Genomic DNA, 14,215 nt, shown 5'->3' with positions numbered 1-14,215 from the left:
AGATGGTCTATTCTGGCTGTGTATGGATAGCTTTTTGCAATGTAGGCAGAGACATTCAACATCAAACTATGCTAATTCCAAGTTATGCACACTCGCCTAAAACCTCTATGGATATGAAGGACTGATATACCATGAATTTCAGCAGCAAACAACCCATCAAAGCATGAGTAGAGTGTTGCACCATGTTAGCCATCAATTAATGCAAATATTTTGGAGTTTAGGTAATTCCCTTCTCTAGCTAAGGTAAGTAATAAAGGATGCAACCTTTCAGAATGAATTGAAGTTTTCATGTTAAAAAACAGATTGTTGCTGTGCAGTCTTTGTGCAGTCCATTGCTACCATTACTTACCTGCTGCAGCCAAAAATGCATAAAGATAGCCTTTTTAAGGGTTTATAAACTAACCTCTGTGCATACAGAATTTATAAATTCTTTTTTTGTGCACCCGCTTTATAGACGCAGGTCCACAGTAACTTTTAGAAATGTAATATTACTGAAAATCTACCCTTCCCATGACTGTGCTCACTTACCATATTACTTTGTGCAACTAAGGCATCAAGCTTTACCCAGTTTTTTAAAATCTGCATATTTATTATCAGTATATTTTTTGATTTGCACCATGTAAACGTCACACTTACCACAGCACCAAATCCAAAATGGTGCAGATGAATATTTTACTATATGAATTGTAGTCCACATACAAACCCCAGACACACAAACATTATATTCCCCTTATTCCACAATATTACAATAATGTGTTTGGATATTTAAGCAATAAATCCATTTTTTCTACCTAGTGTCTAGTTGTGGTTTCATAATGAATAAACCAACATTATATAAGTTGACTCACTGTATTTATTTTTTATAAAAAACATAGAATGTGCTTAGCACCAAAATACATTTCTTATTGTTAACAGTCAAATCTACTTTGTGTAAAGAACAGATCTCAGGCACCTAAATGGTTACAAAATTGTGCACTTGCTTAAAAAGAAATGGCTTTCTTCTGTTGTGGACCAATCCTCTGCAAGCTTAGGAATTCCATCTAATGTTTTCAAGTTTGGCAAAATAGAGAATACACTGGAAAAGTAAGAAAAGATATTTAAAACAGGTAAGATCTTCGCATTCCACCATATTATACAAGGCTGTGGCTGGTGATGAGTGAAGGTTGCTGGAAACTTGTGGCTTTTGGAGTTTGACCATTCTAGAATTAATTTTTACTTACCGTTGTCTGTAATCTTCCAGAAACTCACATGGATTTGACTTTAGAACCAGTGATTCTAGTGAGGAATACTTTAAGTCTGTAAGTCCACCCAATGATTCAATATTATTCTCTGCAAGTGATAAGTGCTGAATTGCAGGAAGCTTTGGCAGTTGTTTAAAGGACGTAAAGTGATTTTTGTTTAAATTTAATTCTTTACACCTGCAGTAAGCAAAAGCAGCTTATGGTTATCATAGTGTATATATGCAGTATATCTACAATAATGTCAAAAATAAGGTAGACAGCATAACAAATTGTTGACCTAAATACAAGTGCAAGGAAAATGTGACTTTTTTTTATAATTATACCATAAAAATAAAATATCACTAGATATAATGATTTATTGCAGATCAACAAGTATGCTATTTGCCTCTGAAACTGTTATTCCTCACTTTAGCAGAAATTGCTTGCTAGGTGTTTTGCATTCTTACTTACCAGTCTCTGACATTGATTTGCTGACACTGATCAGAACTTCATACAAAATTATGTAAGCACTTACTTATGTATAATTACTGGCATCATTTTTAATATGTAGAAAGTTCTCTTTTTATATTAGTTGTCTATTTTAGTTCCCCACAGGACTTTGACTAGGCTAGTCCATTTTGCGCCCGATTCTTTGAAGCTATTCCTTCTTTAGGATCATTATAATGTCGTAAGAGCAGGTAATTCTGAAGTGCTAATGTCCTGGCCTAAAACTCTAGCTATGAACAGACAAGCAATATAAAATTGCTTAGTTAGAAAATGAGTAGTAGTTCATGTTCTAAAAATAAAAAATAAATAAATCACTATTTCCTACATGTGACGTTATCTAATGATTTAACCTCCCTAGCGGTTAATTTCTTTCCGGTTTTATATGTCTAAAAGAGGTACGTTGTTTTTCATGAAAATTTATTTTACAGTATAATATAAAAGTATGAGTATAATGAAGTTTGAAACACAAAATCATGTAAAAATAATAAACTGAATAAATTAAAAATCTATATATTTAAAAAAAAATGTATTAAAAAAAACAATAAATATTATACTCATACTATTATATATACTGCTTTTACACATATAAATCCAATGTATTGTATTCAATTCCGTTTTTTTGTATTGAATGCAATACAAATGATTTTTGAATTTCCCACCCCGCCAACAACGTACAAACGCACCGACGTCACCGGAAACTCCCCTGTGACTCATCGGCTGCAAAAACATGCCGGAGAAAGAGAGAAGAAGTTTGCGGCGATGGACAGCACGGGACACCGGCGGTAAGTGCTGTTTTTACTATTACTTCCATTGGATTATCTCACGGTTACCGCTTTTAGCAACGTTTTCCTACCCCGAGTCGCACTTGGGGTTACCGCTAGGTAGGTTAAATTCTATGAGCCTCCGGGTCTCCTGTACTGTGTTGTAGCAGCCGTAGGCAATAAACGTGGCACATAAAAGCATGTATGTGTGGCCTAATTGCAAAAACAGTGGAAAGAGATTTAAGCATTATGGGTAAATGAACCTCCACAATGCTTGTTCCCACAGAAAACTTGCTTTCATACCTGGGCCACAAGTGAAAGCCTCACAGACACCTTAACACAAAGGAAACTGAAACTCTCATCTTTTTGCACCCATAAAATAGACAACATGCAGGTGTCAGTACTCAATATGTACCAATATATTTAAAGGATACTTCTGAGCTGCTTAAGCTAATGGAGGACTTGAATGTTCCCTCTGACTCACTTCCAATTATCATAGATATAGAATCACTATATTCATGTATCCCTCATGATATAGGTATTAAAACTATAAGGAAGTTTTTGATGGAAAGGGACAAAACACTATGGCCCTACTCAGAGTTCATTTTGGAATTATGGAAATTTATTTTCACCAGAAATGTGTTCCATTTTGACGATACACGGTCTCTGCAAACCAAGGCGTAGCCATGGGCACGTGCTGAGCCCCTGGCTACACCAACATCCATCTAGGAGGTTGGGAAAGGGACCTGTTTGTGCATGAGGCCTTTTCTATGCAACTACGTCATATATATTTTTGATACATTTCTTGTACATAGCATGATATGCATTTATTGTGTTAGGTACACTCTTGGCTAGGACCTGCGGGAGGATCATGATATCATTGTTTGGTGTCTCTTCGTCTCCCCTATTCAGCCGCACTACATCTAGGCTGAGCAATGATGTAAAAAGTAGCACTAAGTATGTGGGAATCCTCCTGAATAGTATTATTATTTACTTGTGGTTTATATCCAAATTTAATAGGCGGTACTGTGTTTTCTATGGTAATAGATCTTTTGTGTCTAGTTACTCATTCATTGAAGGGGGGTTTTGAGTTGGACCCCCTCACATCTCTGATGCTCTTCCTGACCCTTCCACTCTCCAAGTGAGATGCAAGCCTGTGCTTGTGCCTGTGATGCGTTCCAAGGAGAAACTGGAAGTGGACTATGTCTGCTAAACGAGTTGGATAAGGATAATTTCAGCATATGTATTGTGTTGTCATAATGTTGTTTTAGGAGCAAGGAAAAGTTTTTATAGTATTTTATATTTGTAATAATGTGTAATACAGTATGATAATTTTATGGACTATAACTGCTGTGAAAGTTCCATTTTGGCCCTTTTTTTTTCTATGTACCGATATATATACAGTTGTGTAGCCTGTGTGCTGGGAGAGCACAGAGGCTGGCCCAAAGTTGAGGTCTGTGGGAACCACAGAAAGAACCAGGGGCCTAAAATTTATTTTTTTTTGCAATGCTATGGATGGCTTTCATCCCCTATGAGGGAAAAAAAACTCTTGGATATTGAGTATTTGAGTTGATGGTTCTTGTGAAAACAAGTGGGCATAGTGCCCTGAAATTAACTCTTTGCAGTGAGTGTGTTTGGATAATGTGGGAGATTAGCACCAATCAAAAATTTGGTTCGCCAATCAAGATAAAATAGCCCCATTGTATTAAATGTCTGGGAATTAGGTTACATGACAAGTGAAATAATAGCTTTGTGTCCAAGGAATTTCCTTTTTTAAGAGTTCATCCAGTGTTTGTAAACCACTTATCAAACATCCCTTACCTACCTTGGCAATCGAATGGCACTCAAATCTTTCAATGAGTTATCAACCAGCCATAGTCTCTCCACTCTTATCAGTCGCCGAAGAATACTGTGTAAGTTGTTTTGTTGGTAAGGGTCCCCCAGACCCTGATAAGACAGATTTATGTTCTTGAAAAAAAAGATATAAATCTGTCACTGTTCTTCATTTTTTTATATGATCTCTTCACCATATTCTGGATGATCAATGTTTAAGCTAACCTTTTTCTTATGTATTGCAATTTCCTTTCTTTATGAAGATTTTTTACACTAGCCATAAATAAACACATAGGGGAAAAATGACTCGAGGCGAAATGGAAGTTTTATTATACTACGAAAAACAGCAATATATAATTTTCATTGGATTACATTATTTCTAGGAGAAATTGGAGATTTATCATATGTCCTAACAAGCTGCTAAAAGTTCCACTTCAGCTACTCAGAGAAAATTGGTTTTCTTTATAACAATCACAGCTACAAGTCACTTGCATATAGTAAGTCACGGTTTGCGGTTATATATGAATTCATTGTAAGCTGACTGCACTGAAGCTAAAGCCATGTTAGGCCCCAGGGGCAGTCTGCAACACCTTGTTGGGCAAAGCTTTGCAACCTCTGTCTCCACCAGTGAAGGGAATCAGTCACCGAGGCATGTAATACCAGCTTCATTGTCTCTAATGGTTTTAAGCTTACAGAGATGTTAGACAACCTTTTGTTTTATATATATCTTTCAACAAATGTTAGATTGTGTTCAACCCAGTGAAAGCCAGTGCAAGTCCCCATGGGATGTTCAAACATGACAAAGTATCACTTGAAATGCATTGGTTATCATGTTTAGCAGACTGAAAACTTGCTAAGTCTGGTTGCCATGAAACTCTGCCACACTTGTGATTTTCTTCGCATCAGCACACAGTCACTCAGAACTCCGTGCTCCTAATTGTGTTTTTTCTGTGTCACAGTGTGCCTGCTCTCATAAATAGCAAAATTACATTCTTAAAAAGTTAATGCATGGGAAATGTTACAATGCTTCTTTAGAATTATTGTTTTTCATTACTGTAGAAGGTTTCAGGAACACAAAGCTGGACAAAATGTCACTCTGCACATACGGACCTAATATTGGAATATTCTTGCTCAATTTCATGTTTGTTAAGAATACAGAATCACTGAAAATGATAACGCTTATTTAGTAACATAATATTACTAAGAACTGGAGTTGTTTCTTTGATTGTACACTAAGTATACACAGCTCAGTGTACATTGAAGAAAAGATTATGATCAGACAGGTCCATTATTACAAATTAGAATGTCCCTTCTGCAACAAAACAACATATCTGTCTATTCTCAATCTTTTCTTCAATGTACACTGAGCTGTGCATACCTAGTGTGCAATCCTGCCTTGACTGGCTGTCAGTAAAGAATGAACTACCATGTGTATGTGCAGGATTTGCGTTATTGACTGATTATTATGGTCAAAGATCCCGAACCCGGAGGAGGACTGGGTGAAGATGCCTGTTGAAGCTGCACCCTTGAGGGAGCAAGGACAGGTGAGTTTAATTAAACATTGCAATTAGGCAGGCGCCTTTCATTTATTGCAGAAGGACATTGCCCGTCCTTTCTGCAATCAAAGCAGACCTACCACCATTTTTTTTTTTTTTTATAAACATGTTCTGTTCTTTTTTTAAATAGAAGCGAGACCCCTCGCTTTCTGTCTTTACTGTCACTGACAGACTGGACAAGGATTGTAGAGGGATTGATGACTTTCCATCTATAAAGGTAAGTGTTATTTTTTTCTTAAAGATAGTTCCAATTTCAGGACGTGTCTGTTGCAATTTTTTTCTATTTAAGTTTAGTTCCACTTTAATGACATGTTGGTACACAATGTGATCCTTTATATGGACCAATGATGGGGTGTTATAAAGAAACAGATTGCTCCTAACATTTACCAAACCTTCCAGATTTTATGGATTTATTAGATTTTTAGTAAAAAAAATTGTCCCAGCAGAAGACAGAGCAGGAAAAACATGATGGTGGATAGGACTAAGGAAATGGAATAATGGAGGTAAGAATTTAAAGCAGATATAGTCAGCTTGCTTTGTAAAGAGATTTGCAAACAATTGGGTTAAATTATTAAAGAAATATAGGTTATTCAGCACAATTCTCACTATGTTGACCAAGTAATCTAATGTGTCTTTGGGGACATAAACTCCCTCATGTGATGAAAAGGACACTGTGCACACTTGTAAGTCAAAGAGTGCTTAATCGGGCCCAATCACAATTTCCTACATCAGGGTCTGGATTAAAGGCATTAATCTTTGATAAGTTACCATCATTATTCTTACCACACAATTCTCCCAATTTTCCTGCAGTCTCCGTCTCCAAATCTCTTTATCGTTGGTCTGTGCACCTTCTAGTGATAGATGTCCCTCTCCTTTTATTACAAGCTCATCTTCGGGCGGCCCTGTGATCATGTAAAACGTATACATATGTATGCACAGAAAGTATTTCAGATGTAGGCAACAACAAATAATAATAGAGAAATATGGATCAAAAGTAGATAAATAGTTCTAGTGAGAATAGAGATAAGAGTTTATTGCTTTACCTTCCCTTACTCTAGGAGAACGAATTTGAGTCCCCTGCACATCATGTTCTTTCAGCTTGTGCCAAGTTAGATATTTGAAGGCATCACATGGCAGCTTAAAAATGCAGAGAAGAAAGAAGGCTAATTATGTTTTGAAGTGTTTTCATGTGCATTCATGGAACACTTGAAAATGATTAAACCACAGAAGCAACACCTTGAAATCACCAAAGTCAAACAAGGACAACAGTTATTATATTTGCAACTAAATATTTTCAAAACTAAAAAAGACTACATCCAAGATTTGTTCTTCTCTCGTTAGGGGTTGACTTTTGACCTTTAAATGAACATTATAAACCTACAGGCTCCCAGCCTAAGGATGTCAGAAGATACCTTGATTCTATTGTATGAGTAACTTTATGTGGACTGACAATGTTTGATGCAATTTTTAAAATTTTAATCATGGTAAAAAAAACAAATACATTTTAACATATATATTATTAGCAACACACATTACAACAATCAGATTCACTCTGCATAAGATGAGTATCAACATTTGTTGTGTGTTTTAGATAACTATGTGTTGATTGAAGGTTTAGTTCTGTGAAACTGCAAATCAGACACAATACATTAGGCAATCCAGCATAATTATCTACTACTACCTACAGTAACTGCATACAATAAACACACTTTTCCCATATAGAGATTTCTATTGGTGATTGTATCTCCCTTAGGTAGCTTTGCCCTCCTTATATGTTCTGGGGTTTAGACAACTAAGATGGGAATTGCCTCACTTTATAGAGAGGAACAGGACACCCTTTCCTAGTATTTCCAAAAATGAAAAATAAATTCAACTATACATACACTTTAATATAATTCAGTCAACATGGTGTCAACACTCGCAATTTACTTATATGATAGAACTTCCCTATGCTTTTATTTGCAGCATTGCTGTTTACATAGAAAGATGGTATGAATATTTTTTCACAGAAATAAAGGGTAGAGCAATCCACCACCAATATAATTACCATATATACATGTCTATGTACCAGACCTTTACCTTTGCCAGAGAGTGAGGTTAAATAGAATCACATAATGTGTTCATTTTATCCTGGAGTTTGTATTATATGTTAGTTATATTTATATTATATGTGCCTAATTACACATTTACATGTTTTTAAAGTGGTGTTTTATCTCTATTATAGATATACACAAGTGTTGTTTTCTAAACAGGTGATTTACAATTGTATGCAAGTACTGGCAAAAAATATATAAAGTAGCCTAAAAGTCCACTTGCTGGGGTTCATATGGAACTAATCAATATATTAGATTTACCTGACCAAAAAGGAAATACATGCATTTCATCCTTGTTTATTTATTGTCTTGACCATAATACCTAAAGGCAGGCAATTATTTACAACAATGATATACCTGCACCTGTAACATCAATGTTCACCCATTCCTTTAGCTATTTACAGAGTATAGCACATTATGTGATAAACCATTAGCCACTTGGGGATTTTGTATGAGCTTTGTCCTAGAAAAGTTCATAGAATCCAGTATTTATCTTCTATGATAAGCCAGTGATGGCTATTACCCACTACCAAAATGATAGCTGGGAATTGTTTAGTATCACATAGTAAGAATGACTGTCAAAATGCAGCTGTCTTGTGTAAATGATATTTGGAGGTAGTCAGCATGTGCCATTGAGTTATACAGTATAACAAAAAATTGTTGTATTTTATTTACTTTCTCTATTACTTTTTCCATTTGTATGCAGTCTTTCATCTTCATATATCAGTTAAAGAAACATTAGAAGTAAAACAAAATTATATAAATGCAACCTTACAAATGTAATGCATTCATATTATATAATTGCAAACTTTAAAAATAGAACAAAATATTACAAATGAGGCTCAGTGTGTACCTACAGTGTGTATATATATAAATATATATATATATATATATATATATATATATATATAAACATGCCTACATGATGATGTATTATTTAAAAAACAATTTTCATTTGAAAAATTGTGAAAATCCGTCATGTCATGTATGCTGAATGCCAAGTCAGTTACTCAGTTACTTGTGTTTATGCAGCAGCCAGCCAGGAGCAGTGCCTAAGGGCAGTTGGCTCCTGTCTACATGTCTGACCCCTTGCTTAAATCTCAGAGCACCTTTAAATGCTAACAGCTCATAGTTTCTAAAAGTACATGTGTTAGCTAAAAATACTATTTTTATTTATTTTTTACTATAAAAAAAATAAAGTATAAGAAAAAAGTGATTATACTTTTTTAAAGAAATGTATTATCCAAATTACTGGCACTCACACTCTCTTGGTCGTTTCACTGTTCTATTTACACGTTCAACAACATACTGTTTTCCACAAATTATAAGTTAAATGCTGTTCTAGTGTTTTATCAACAGAATAATCGGTGTCATCTGTTTACTACATTCTCTTGGGAAAAAACACTGTCTTTCTGAAGAAGATAACATGCCAGTGAATGGTTGAAACTAATCAAAGCAAAACTAAGATATTAGATGAACCCTCCATTCTTTCCATTACTGCAGCAACTGAACTTTTTTTTTGGTTAGTGATATCTAAAGGGATAAATACTGTACCACGATAATAGAAAATAATAATGTAAATATATTTATATATATATATATATATACCTTACTATGTGTATTTTTTCTGTTTTCCTATGAGTTTATTAGACACTGCAAACTGTTTGCCAAGGGCAGCAAAGGCCAATTATCCTTTCTGAATCCCCAATATATATATATATATATATATATAAGTGTTGTTTTTTAGATAAACAGCTGATGATACTTGAATCCTCACCTTAGTCAGACATTAAATTAGGAGATATAATCTCCACTGCATGCCTGAGAACAACCTGTTTTTTATAGACTTGTTTTTATCTTGGATGAACATGAAATTGAATGCTTTACTTGGGTCAAATCTTTGACACTGCTCTATATCACTTCAAATATCTGACTTGGATATATAAAGAGAAACACAGCATTGCTTTATTTAAGTTGTGAAGAATGTATTTAAAGCACTGCAAGTTCTCAATGCACACCCATTGCCGTCAAAGTGAATGAACATTGTACTGACCAGGTATTATAGCATTTGGAATATTTTTATTGTAAGGTCAGCTTAATGACATCTTTTCAATGTGTGTTAATGTTTTAAAATATATTTGTACTACCTACTTTCAGGATGATTTATGTATCTGTACATGGACCAGGGATAAACTTGGAACATCTGTCCTAGTGTCTGCATCAGCCCCAAACCTGATGTAGTTATCAGTCATGTGGATCGGGCACTGTTTGTAAATGCTGCCTGCAGCTATGTCTGGTCGCTGTGGTTTGGAAAAGCAACTTTTAAAATCAGTGCTTTGGAAGTCATCATCACTGCTTCTCCCCTTTAGGGAATAACAGAATTGTTCATATTTTTCAGAAGAGATCCTGCCATCATTAGAATCTACACCAAGGAGGTCTTTATACAGCACTTCCTCATTTTTGCTCCTAGCACGGCATTACAACATTTTGTCTGGGATGTTGAATATGTTTTGGGCACTTTGATGGAACTGCTGATCCAGTTGAATCAGAGGATGAGGTAATTTATGCAGAGGAGATACAGATGGCCAGGCTGTAATATAATTAATAATTACACAAGATGCATGGTAGTACCACCAGCTCCAGTGGCCTGTCTTATCTTAATGATCCCTGGCCACTAAAAGATTGTGTGCATAAAGGATATGTAGCATCCATGGTTATGCTTTCTTGACCATGTGATCTGGGAGCTAGGCACTTGCCACTGTGGTGTATGCCATGCCATACATTTGCAAAAGGGGCAGATTCCCTAAGCTGTAATGGAACCACCTGCAAAACCCAACAGTTTTGCCATGCTGGTAGTAAGATGCTGGGCATGGGGGTTATTTTGGGACATTTTTCTGCCCCAGCAAATACAGAAAATACTTTTAACTTGTTGATGCAGCCAAATTGGTTAGGAAAACAGGTGCTCCCTCCAGTCCTCTCTATACTGTATGTGCCCCGGGCCCTTCCCACCCTTTCCCGAACCCTTCCCCGAACCCTTCCCACTTCCAAACAAAATAGTGTAACAGGGAATAGAACCGTATAGCTCTCAGAGGCAATCACAGCAGCAATCACATATGATACCAGCCTTTTTTGGTTTCTTCTGTTATCCAAAGACATGGGTTGATGTAACTCAATACAACTGTAACTGAATATTCAAGTCCAAATACTTTGGGTTGTGAGGGTATGTTTCATTCTTGTAAACCCAATAACCTTCCCTTTTTCAATGGATATAGAGGCCCCCTTTTTTCCATACACAGTTGAACTAAGTGTAAAAAAAAAGGCACAGGAACCCCCTTAGATATTACAGGAGCCTTACTATAATGCCTGACAGAAGGGATCCAAGACAGTTATGAAATGTTAAACCTTGCTTTTACTGGTAACTTTACTGTAAATTCAGATTAGGTAATGTTTGTTGTGTTGTTGATATGCAATCAATCCTAATACTATAATATAGACTTTTATTTAATCCAAAAGATGTTGATTCAAGATAATTACCATGCATTCATGTGTATCTAAGTTCATCAAAAGAACTTGTTGCGCTGATGATATGCAATCAAACCTACTAAAACAAAAACTTTTATTATACAATGGCATATTTTTTTGTTAATCCAAAAAATAATGATTTAAAATAGTTACCATACATTCCTATGTATCTAACTTAGAACTCATTTGGAAAAATATTTCTTAATTTTGGTTTTGGTGATAAAATGTAGAATAGCCAAAATCATAAAAATACTTACTGGAGATGAGATGCCAGAATCACAGCTTTGCTGCAGAGTTCTTCTTTTATTTGACAGAGTTGGTAAAGGTGAGTTAGTTTCACTGAGATCAGAGCAGTGTGATGAGTAGGATTTAGAAAAGCTGTTGCTGCTTGTGTTCACACCTGAGGAGCTAAAGAGATAATATTTTAAACAGAGCATGGAAATCACAAGCTATGCTTCATTCAGTCTTATATTCTTAGCAAACAGATTTGTTTCACAAACAGATGCAATTCCTTTGTTAATACACAGAGGTTCATTGCTTGAAAAGTTAGTTTGGATTATAAAATACTGTTTAATATGGAAATAGCTGATGGCTGTGAAGCAGTTTATCTGCTTTCATATTATCATTGTATATAGGATAGGAGAATGCAGTCTAGGTACATGGCTCCAGGCCGTAATCTGTTTGGCATGGAAATGCACTTATAAAGGGACAGCAATCAAAGTAACAGGACTTGTGAGGTGTAAGCAAGGAACAAAGCGAAACAATTGCTACGAGCGCATGAGTACTAAGTCAGATTGACTCAATTCAAAACTAACACAATATCTGTTTAAATCTTAAAATCAGTTTCTATATGTTTGTGGAAAACTTCAATCCTAAACTTAATTTGTAAGCAGAACCTTAACTTTGTACCTCAACTTTTTCCGGATCAAGAATAACTTTAATTTTTTCCACTCCCAAACTTCAACTCTGTCCACTCCTAAGCCCACTCTTGTCATTCAACTGTGAAATCTATCTAGAGAACCTTAAATTACTGGCACATGAATAATAGGAATTTAATTAAGAAATTGGAGGATATGGACATAATCAAGACTTGTAAAAAAGTTGAGCCCCATGTACTGTCTGAGAATAAGGCTCCCACAGGGACACAGAATATACTGAGAACAAAATTCAGGCAACCTGTGGGTACTTACAAAATGCCTGCACTTGATCAATGTTGCTACCTTAAGTTTACAATTATGCTAAATTATCCAGAACTAAAGAACAATGTTCAAATGACTCATGAGGAGATTGGAGGATAAATACATCACTGCCCATCACTTCTGCCATTCTGAGTTTCCCAAGTGCCTGCCTGCCTCAGGATTGACATCAGTGCATTAGTGGCAGTATGTGCCAGATTTGTTGTATTAGAGCAGAAATATACACCAATGTATCCTGATAATTTCAACATATCAGGTCAAGTCTGGGGTAAGGAGAAGTTATAATTTACTTAGAAATGGGTGGTTTGTTCAGGCAACTACTTATATGCAACCAGTTGGTGATTACATATTTTGTTAAATCTGTGTTCTGTTGGTACCCGTTTATATACAGTTAACTGCTGTGTTATTATTAGTATCAGCATTATTGATTGTGTATTGCCACAATTCATAATTATTGACTGTCTATACTACCACCATGAATCGTGCTGCTTTAGTATTACCAGCTTTACTCGACAAATCTAATTTACTTTTTGTGTTGAAAGTTGGTATATAATTTACCAATCATGCAGACCTTGGACATTAGTTGACCATACATATTCTGGCAAAGAAAATAATAGCCCAAAATTTGTGTGTGTTTTGATTTTTTAAAGTAAAAGAAATTCCTAAGCATTCACACATAATTCATGTATTCAATTTTACTGCTACTCAACTTCCAAATGCTGCAATTGTGTTCTGCTAGTGTTGCCATTGTATTGCCAGAATAGCCTATTTGTATTGATACGATTATCTATCTATTGCCAAAATTGCCCATAAATGTTTTGAATTGCCACAAGTGCCTATGCAATGCTGCGTTATAGTACTGTATTGTAATTGTATACCTAGGTCATCTGCAATAATGTGATTTTCTAACAAATTATGCATTAAAATAAGGTTATTTTATTACATTTTTTTCTTAAATGTTATATTACCTCTGTTTTGAAAACTGAAGCTGATTTTGTTGTAAACTCGATTGCAGAACTGCCATCTGCCCACCTTACCTGAAGAACAGCGAGTCAACCTGATGTATCCCTGTGTCATTTTTGGTAGGCTGAATGAGGGGAATAAGCCTTGCCCCTCAATGCTGGGACCCCTAATGTTGATGGAAGGCATGTGACCTGCTATGTTACAGTAAGAGGGGTACAGCCAGGCTGCATGCAAGGATAAATGCCTGGTTGAAATGATAAAGGAAACCCAACACCTCAAAAATTAAAAAAGAAAAAACACAGTGTATACTCACCTCCTTGACATCCTATGCCTTTTTATTGGCAATAGTTTCTCCTGCTGGCCCTAACAAAGTACAGTATATAAAGTTTTTGTGGACATTTGAGTAAAGTGAATTTTGGTGTAATTCATTCCTAATGGTCAGCATGGTCATTCAAGTTTTTTACCAAATTCATTTTAAAGATGAATGTACAGTGAGGGAAAGAAGTATTTGATCCCCTGCTGATTTTGTATGTTTGCTCTCTTACAAAGCAATGACCAGTCCAT

At 35.5% G+C, this 14,215-nt stretch overlaps 1 protein-coding gene across 1 annotated transcript; it reads right to left on the bottom strand.

The window, feature by feature from the left end:
* Nucleotides 1–841: 841 nt before the first annotated feature.
* Nucleotides 842–12,481, bottom strand: LOC140330037 (uncharacterized). Its single transcript, XM_072410398.1, has 6 exons — nucleotides 11,750–12,481; nucleotides 6,921–7,014; nucleotides 6,661–6,779; nucleotides 4,314–4,456; nucleotides 1,221–1,418; nucleotides 842–1,075 (listed from the first exon to the last, which is right to left on the bottom strand). Exons 1-6 carry the CDS (start codon nucleotides 11,927–11,929, stop codon nucleotides 961–963), a joined length of 849 nt encoding a protein of 282 aa, XP_072266499.1. The 5' UTR covers nucleotides 11,930–12,481; the 3' UTR covers nucleotides 842–960.
* Between the last annotated feature and the right edge of the window lie 1,734 nt (nucleotides 12,482–14,215).

The sequence above is a fragment of the Pyxicephalus adspersus genome, chromosome 4, assembly GCF_032062135.1.
Source record: "Pyxicephalus adspersus chromosome 4, UCB_Pads_2.0, whole genome shotgun sequence".
In the NCBI taxonomy this organism is placed as follows: domain Eukaryota; kingdom Metazoa; phylum Chordata; class Amphibia; order Anura; family Pyxicephalidae; genus Pyxicephalus; species Pyxicephalus adspersus.
Note: the sequence above shows the minus strand (reverse complement) of the source record. Positions and strands in the feature narration are given on the sequence as shown.

Excerpts from the sequence above, each read along its gene's own strand:
- LOC140330037 (XM_072410398.1), bottom strand. The coding sequence starts at position 11,929 with ATGCTCTGTTTAAAATATTATCTCTTTAGCTCCTCAGGTGTGAACACA. Across the intron at positions 7,015-11,749 it reads ATTCTGGCATCTCATCTCCA|CTGCCATGTGATGCCTTCAA; the intron begins GTAAGTATTTTT and ends TGCATTTTTAAG. Across the intron at positions 4,457-6,660 it reads AAAATTGGGAGAATTGTGTG|AACATAAATCTGTCTTATCA; the intron begins GTAAGAATAATG and ends TTTTTTTTCAAG.